This window comes from Austrofundulus limnaeus, unplaced genomic scaffold, assembly GCF_001266775.1.
Source record: "Austrofundulus limnaeus strain Quisiro unplaced genomic scaffold, Austrofundulus_limnaeus-1.0 Scaffold202, whole genome shotgun sequence".
NCBI lineage: Eukaryota > Metazoa > Chordata > Actinopteri > Cyprinodontiformes > Rivulidae > Austrofundulus > Austrofundulus limnaeus.
Genome location: NW_013952604.1, coordinates 885531 through 893590, shown reverse-complemented (window position 1 = coordinate 893590; position 8060 = coordinate 885531). Strand labels below are relative to the sequence as shown.

At 37.1% G+C, this 8060-nt stretch overlaps 1 protein-coding gene across 2 annotated transcripts in view; it reads right to left on the bottom strand.

Moving 5' to 3' along the window:
* Window positions 1-8060, bottom strand: part of asmtl (acetylserotonin O-methyltransferase-like) — a 36893-nt gene that overhangs the window by 3793 nt on the left and 25040 nt on the right. The window contains exon 14 of one of the 2 annotated variants that reach the window (XM_014018814.1): window positions 378-441. The exons of the other annotated variant lie outside the window; for it this stretch is intronic. Coding sequence (XP_013874268.1) covers window positions 392-441 — 50 coding nt within the window. The 3' untranslated portion in view covers window positions 378-391. The remainder of the gene's footprint in view (window positions 1-377; window positions 442-8060) is intronic. 2 annotated transcript variants of the gene reach the window in all.

Sequence of the window (8060 nt, the reverse complement as noted above, 5' to 3'; positions counted from 1 at the left end):
CCCCCAGCCTACCCCTTGAAAAATTTTAATCTTTTTTTTTTATTATTGTTTTTATCCTCTTTTATTGTATTGCAAATATAATCTATTATTTTTATTAAATTATAAACGCTTCAGTTGCAAGAGTAAAACTGGGTGACATAATGAAAGCAGACAGAAATCTCAAATAATAAATTTACCTCTTGCCACAAATCAGTGAAATACATGAGCCATTTTGTGAATGAAACTGTAAAGTTATTAGGAATATTTAAAGCTCATATTAAAATTATATACAAACATAAAGTGATGGAAAACACSTTTAATATAATTTGAGTTATTTAGCCCATCTTAAAGGATTCATTCAGATTTGAAAGAGTGTAACTGTTGAATTAATATCTTACCTTACGACCTCACATCAGGGCTGCTGTAGCTCCATGATCAGTTCGCTCACAGTGAAAGGAACAGCTGAAAGAACATCAACATTACCTCACTTTGAAGAGACAGATTTTAATAACGACCAGATTAACGAGTTTTCTAAAAATGACTCCAGTCTCAAAACCTTCCCATAGCATTTCATATGACTATTGCTTCGTAAACCTTTACTTATTTGTAGGTTATTTGCAGGCTAAACTCCATTTCTCCAAACAGTTCTTTCAAAAAGCTGTCCAAAGGAATTTCTTCAAAAGACGTCAACTTTAACTTTAAATCAAAGTACACTGATTATTAAGTGAATATTWAGTGACTTTTATGTGGATTTTATTGGTGGAAAGGTTTTATTTTGTGTTGCTGTCACAGACGCCTGACTAGAATAATGAGAGCCTATAATGTCTGAAAGGCACTGATTTAAGAAACTGGTCATGTTTAGGATATTGCCATGATTAAAACCAGATGGAACCAAAAAAATTTTTTTTTTTCATTACTAACTCGTTGGGTGAAAGTGCTCACATTATAATAACCCAGTCTTTTGAAGACAGGTTTTTTCAACCACATCAAGTCGACTGAAATGAGTTTCTCAATAAAAGTCTTTATGAGRAACCTGGCAGCATATCTAAAGCGCCCTCAACAAGCTTATAAACTCTGATGAGAAGGTGCTAATTGAATCAGGCTACAGTTCATCCCCCTCGTTCTTGGACTCAAAACTCAATTGTGCCAAAGAACACACTATTAAAAGGGTCCTGAAAAAGAGACGGAAACTCGCCGGCCTCTCGTTAATGTGTACACTAGGGCACGCAGTCACGATCCCTCAGGGCCAGGAAAACGGCAGCGGGATCGTGAGGAGCAGGTCAACATTGGAGCAGGGGGGGAAGGCAAAGAAAAGGCAGACGGAGTCAAAAGCAACCCCAGCAAAGTCTTTGAATCCCGTGGAATTCCTCTCCTCCTCCGCAGCTCCTCTGGGAGGCGTCAGGAGCCTACGGAGCGAGCGAGGTAAGACAGGGCCTGTCAGGAACAAAGCTCCAAATTCACATGATATGTTTAGCTAAAAGGGTGAAAGAGAAACGAATCAAAGCTTGACGGGGATCAAAGCAACGCAACAATAAAGTTAAGGCGGTTGCCATGGGACCAGCAGGAGATGCATATCATTTATAAGTTGCTCTTCAGCTCTGTCAGATGTGGAGAGAATCGACTGTTATTGTTTGGAGGGTGAAGCGCTGCTGGAGGGGGTTAGGAGCAARGGTCACCATCACACAATCGGAGGAACGCATCTTCTGCCTTGTTTAAACAGCAGCAGCCTGTGATCAGTGTCAGAGGCCTCAGCAAGAGCACCTTAAATGTGAGATAAGAGACAACACGACAGACACAACAACAACTTCTCCCAACCCCATAAAGATCTTGTTGCCCTGAAATACTTATAGGCTAAATGTGTGTTTTGAATTCTACGTTACCGAGGGTTATGATTATTTTTTCTATTTCAACAGAGTAGATTTGAACTCTTTTATTTTCATTCTCACTGTGGCAAATTACGTGGATATTTTTTACGTACACAATGTATGTTTGTGTGCTTTCTCTGGCTGTCCAGTCCTGTGTACCCTGCCCCTTGCAGTGACAGCTGGACATGGGTACCAGTGACCTACAGTGATGCTTAAATGTTAAGATGATGGACAGATGGATGTTCCAACACAAAAGGGTGTTGTTGTTTTTACTCTTGAGCTCATGTTTCTGTTTACATTTTCTTCATTTACTTTTTCAGCAAGTTGTAAATTCAAAATGTATGCTAATTGTACAATTGCATCACTATTGTTGACTCATTATCAAGGAGGCCTTCAGCATATGTCATTATATGACTACATTAGGTACACATTAGGGTGCCAACTGGTTCAAGTACTAGAAATGCTCTAAGCCAGSTCTGGCCCACCAATGAACCCACAGCTGGCCTGGTGCTGACTCATGCGTGGACCACATCTGGGCCACCAAAGGACTGTCATTTTTTTGCATCATGTGATACAAGGACCAGACCAGTTTACATACGAGAGTGACATTAGGCTGCCATTTGGTGCCAGTACTGAAACCATTTTGGGTCAACACTGGCCCAACAATGTATTCACAACTGTTCTGGTGCTGGCCACCTCTGGCAAACCACATCTGGACCATCAAAGGATCATCATTCTTTGCAGCATGTGGACCAAGGGTGAGTGCATTACGTGGGCCAAAAAGGAGCCATGCCAGTTTTGCTGTGAKGGTTCTTATATTTGCTCGTTGATTAGTTAGTAACTGGTTTGGGTCTGGATTGCAGACAGGTCAGTTTACCCTTTGGATAATTTTATTTTAGAGTCAAACTGTTGGAAACTGTCGTTGCTGCTAATACACTCAAATTTCAACAAAAACCATGCATTTTATGAACTGTTGATAGTGTTCCACAAATAGGGATATTTACTCTGCGAAAACTATTCTTCTCACTAAACTACTTCCCTACTGTGGTAACCTGACCGATCAGTTGATTGTATACCAGGTACCCACTACTCTGTACATGCAATGTCTGTGCTCTGTCTGATTTCCCTCGTGAGAAATCCAAAAATAACAACAAAGAGCCCTCAGTGGGTTTGAAGAAAGTACCATCACCAGCCATTTCAGTTTGGAGACTCTTCCCCATACAAAATCACTGAGAGACACTTCACATGAAGATGACGAGGAAGACTTTTATTTGACCGCAACACAAAATTTTACTTTATGATTATCATCGTAAGGATTAAATGAGCTATAAACTGAGACCTTATTTACACAAAAGCTGATTTTTTTCTCCATCCACACTTTATAATGAAAAAGCTAAAAATGTCATCGCCGCCATGTGTATGTGTGAATGGGAGATACAAACACAGCAGGAAAAAAAAAAACAATAAAAAATACCCTAAGTAGTGCGGATGAAACCTGAAYGGCAGCTTGTCGATGAACTGAGTTGAAAAGTAAACACCAGTGCTGACAAAGGTTTTGATTGTTTGATAAACAAAATAAAAATAATGCTATAAAATGAATTCCTAATAAATAGTAATAATATCAAAAGTATTACAATCTGTAGCTGAATAATAATAATAATAATAATAATAATAATAATAATAATAATAATAATAATAATAATAAWAAAACATACAGGACACAAAAGAGAAACACTTAAGAATTGCATTTCAGTTCACACGTTATAAAAWAATCTGCCAAAATACTACAATAAATTCCTTCCTTACCAAAAATTACTCTTTTACACATTTTCTACAAGTAGTTAAATAAAAAAAAGAACTTCTTTGTACCACTGATGTTAGTCCAACAAGCTCCAAACAGCAGAGAAAGACTCCATTGTTATTTCAAACTGGTAGAAGCCCTCAGGTTATTTTTTTCTCTGCCTTGAAACAAATCAATGAGGCACAGCTCACTTTGAACAATTGCACATTTGCTGAAATCAGATGTGGGCTGACGAGCCAGCCGTCATCGCACGTCTTCTGTTTGTTGACAGAGGAGGACTTTGATAAACAATCCTGCTCTTTGAAACAGGTGCACAAGTTCCATTTCAAGAGGCCAGTCAGAAAACCTACTGATTAGAGGGTGTTTGTTATTCTGCATGCAAGCATTTGGATTCTACATATCCGTCCCAAAATCACAGACTTTCAATAAAAAAACAATGATTCTGTTTATTTTTCAGCAGAGATAATGCTAAAAATTCAAGACGGCTATTTGCAAATATCACAAACATTAAACAGTCTGTTCTGACAATTAACCATCAACAAACGATTTAACTTATTACATTAAGCATGTTTTTTAACCAACATTGCCCCCTAGTGTTTTTTTAAGTTGCATGAAATCATAAATCCTATGTATAACATTGGTCCTTGTTAATATTTCAGACTTTAAACACGTCATTTTTCATAAATGTAATGTTTACTTTCTTTATGAAGATACTTAAAAAGGGGACGCATGGTCATAATGTGTTTTTACTGGCAATAATAAACACAACATGTAGTCAGCCTTGTTCACAAAAAAATGCAGCTTATCCTCACTATCAACATATGGAAGTGTTTTTAAATCCCTATCTGCTAGCAGCAAATGGTCTTAAATCAGTCATTTTAATATCAAAGCACTTAACACTAGAATGGTGATTACTTGCAGGTGGAAATCCATGCTGCTTGTCAAGACTGCATTTGAAGAAAATGACTGAGCTCTTATCCGACACATACAGAACAGCCAGTGTTCATACGCAAGATCACATTACAGAAGATTACTTTGGAGTTTCAGCAATTTTCCTAAATTACGATGGCCTTTGGTCTCTGGTAAACTTGATTGACTTGAATGGTTTTCATTAGAAAGTGCAGTTAGAGTGTTTGTTGTACACAAAAGTACAGAGGCATTCGAGGGTGAGCGGGTGCAGCTGGGACACTTGAGTGGACAGATATGCAAATCCTTCTCTTGTAAGTGCTTCATYGTGTTTTTTGAAGGAACACAGGCTTTGCTTTGATTCACGACGCCCATCAGTATTCCACACTCCTGACATTTTCCCACAAACATTTGAGGTCATTTACACAGATGTCTTTAAAAGGGACCTCATTAGGAAAGCAACATAATTTCTGAATTTATTCAATCATTCCTTTGAGTTCCCAAAGATGTGGCCAAAGGAAAAAAAGAAAAAGGCAAGTATGTGATTTTCTGATAGATCTAGTTGGCACTGTCAATAAAACAAACGTCATGTATTTGCATCGGTGTTATGTTTAAACTTTGGTCCAACTCTTCTCCTGTCTCTCCTTATTCACACAGATAGAAACTGAGAAATGGAAATGRCAGTTAGATGTCAAAAAGCCTGAACAGAGAATGACAAGAAAATAGCCATGAATAACATTGACCACCCTTAATACCCTCCCAGGAAAATACTTAAGAGAGGCATCCAAAGTGAAGAGTCATCGTATACACAACGTTTATCAAAGCCAGCGATGTTCCCCACATTCCCTGCAGCGATTTGGCTGCCTCAAATGTGAAACCAAAGAAGTATATCTGTAAAGAATTAAGAATATTTTCTGCTTCTACACATTGAACAAATGTACTACCATGCAAAGGGAACATATTGGTTTCCTAGACCTGGAAGTATCAACTCCAATTTGGATAGTTTTCTGACATTTTATATTCATTTGTGACACACTAATAACGGTGTACAGAGTTAGTCTGTTACAGGGATCTCTAAATGTTATATTTTTATTCCTTTTCTGAGTAAATTGTGTAAGTTTTTGATGCCATCTTGAGGAAATTTGATGACATAGCAAGAACTGAACATGCTGAACATTAAGGGCTGCGGGTATATAGTGGTCAGTGCTGCAGTCTTATAATCCCGAGGATGCAGATTTGAACCCAGGTTGCATCAGGAAAACTGAAAGAACAACTTCAGCTTCAGCAGATCAAAGGTTACATTTCCAGACTATTGAGTGTTGCTGCTACAAGGATTAAAAAAAAACGTGATCAAAATACTCCCTCAGAAATAGATGTTAGTAGATAAAAGATGATTCATTAATACTTAAAAAAACCGACTTGTCACAAAAAGTTTTTCTTCTTATTTAGTTGAGTCCCCTTGGCGAGGTGAGGTGTTTTGGAAATACAGTTCTGTCGTACCTGTTGTAACTCTTTAATGACCTCAGGTTGGTGAAATTGTTTACTTTCTGACCAATTGAAGAACAAACTACTGCTCTATACAAGGCAAAAACCAAGATGGGTTGCTGCTGCCTTAAAATACAAAAATATGGTTTTCATGGGATGCAGGAAGACTGAGGGGCTTTGACTTTTTCTAGGTGTCTTCACAGATCATTTCTTCATTATTTATTTACGTTATGAAAAATATGTATAAACTGTAATATGTATGCTCAGAGGGTAGAATTGGTTGAGAAGTTAGGTGGGTTATTTTTATTTTATTTTATTTTTGTGCAAGATCAGGAGTAGGATTAAATAACCATTTGCGTCTTCCTACTCTCTTTCGGACATGTTGACTTTACTGTTTTTGTTGTTGAACTATTGGGTTTGCTGTTGTACTTTGTTTTGGTTTATTCATTTAACTACTCATGCTTATTTCTTTCTGTTGTTTTTCTCATGCCCGAAATAAATTATTAAATTAAAATCAACTTTAATTAGAAAAATGTCATGGCTGAACACAAGAACTCTATTTAATAAACCATTGTTGTCATTTTCATGTAACATGATTACTCCAGCATATAATTCCTACCAGAAGCACTACAGCTGGATGTTGCTTCCCTTTTATTCGAACCTTCCATTATGTGGATCAGTGGTTATCATCCAATGAGAGAGTCGGAAGTTAAGTTCATGCAGTTACATATTGAAGTGTCCCTGGGCAAGACTGAACACCTCAATGGAGATGTAAAGGCTTGTAAAATAGCTTATACAAACTGTAGTGTAATTTTTGAGGTTGGAGTTGTGTTAAGATGTCAGCAAGTCACTTTGGGTCCTGACTGGACTAGTCATTAGCTTCTCATTTTGACTTAAAGTACATTATTTATCTAAAGTGAATTAATTCAAAGAGTATATACAACAGGTTAGTTGTTCACTGATCACAGTATTTCCACAGAACCACATTCAAAAGATCTAAACTGTAAATTTAGGCATGTTTGGGTTACAGACACGTTATATTTTAGATGCCTTAATTAAAACTATGCACTGAAAACCAATGTTATCATGACCAATATTAGGTGACAGTGACACGACAGGTCATTGTGTTAGGCCTAACATGTTTTGCAAGGAAAATCTGGATTTGGCATTCACTTGGGACATTGTTGTGACACGTCACCTAAAGCATTTTTACAGAGTCACACAAGGCACTACCCCTTTAGCAAGACAGGAACAGGTGCTGCACTCAAGGAACATGATCAGGAGTCTAGAGTTGATCAAATACCAGTACTCAAGATTCTAATTGTGAAGGTGTTTGTGGGATGCAAGGCCAATCCACACACAGATACTTCATCTAACTATCCAACATGCACACACACACACCAGGTAACCAATATATTAGGATACAACATTTTTTATTTTATTTTTTCAAATTCTAACTGGTCAAAGCTATTACAATGACAAAAGTTGGACCTGTTCAATTACCAGGAGGTAATGTACCATGATGTAACGGCTGTGTAGTGCATAATCACTGTTTACATTTATTTTCACATAAGATCTACTGCTTAGTGAGTTACTTTTTTTGTTCAAATATGCAACGTTGGTTTTAAATGTCAGCAAATCTCAAGTGGTTTAAAAATATACCTTGCCCCACTTAAATCAAAAATAAAATGCACAAGAACTTGTAAATTTCTTCAGTTTCATGAATTATTACACTGAAACATTAGAGAAATGTGGTGGTTACTTTTTAAGATGTCAGTGTTGGATCCTGTTGAAATTTGAAAATTGCATTGGTAATGTAATGAGGGAAGACATACAGCGGGTAAAATAAGTTTTGAACACGTCACCATTTTTCKCAGTAAATATATTACTAGAGGTGCTAATGACATGAAATTTTCTCCAGATGTCGGTAAAAACCCAAGTGATCCATACATACAAAGAAATCAAACCATAAATGTCCAGAAATGAAGTTATTTGTAATAATGTGGAATGGCACAGGGAAAAAG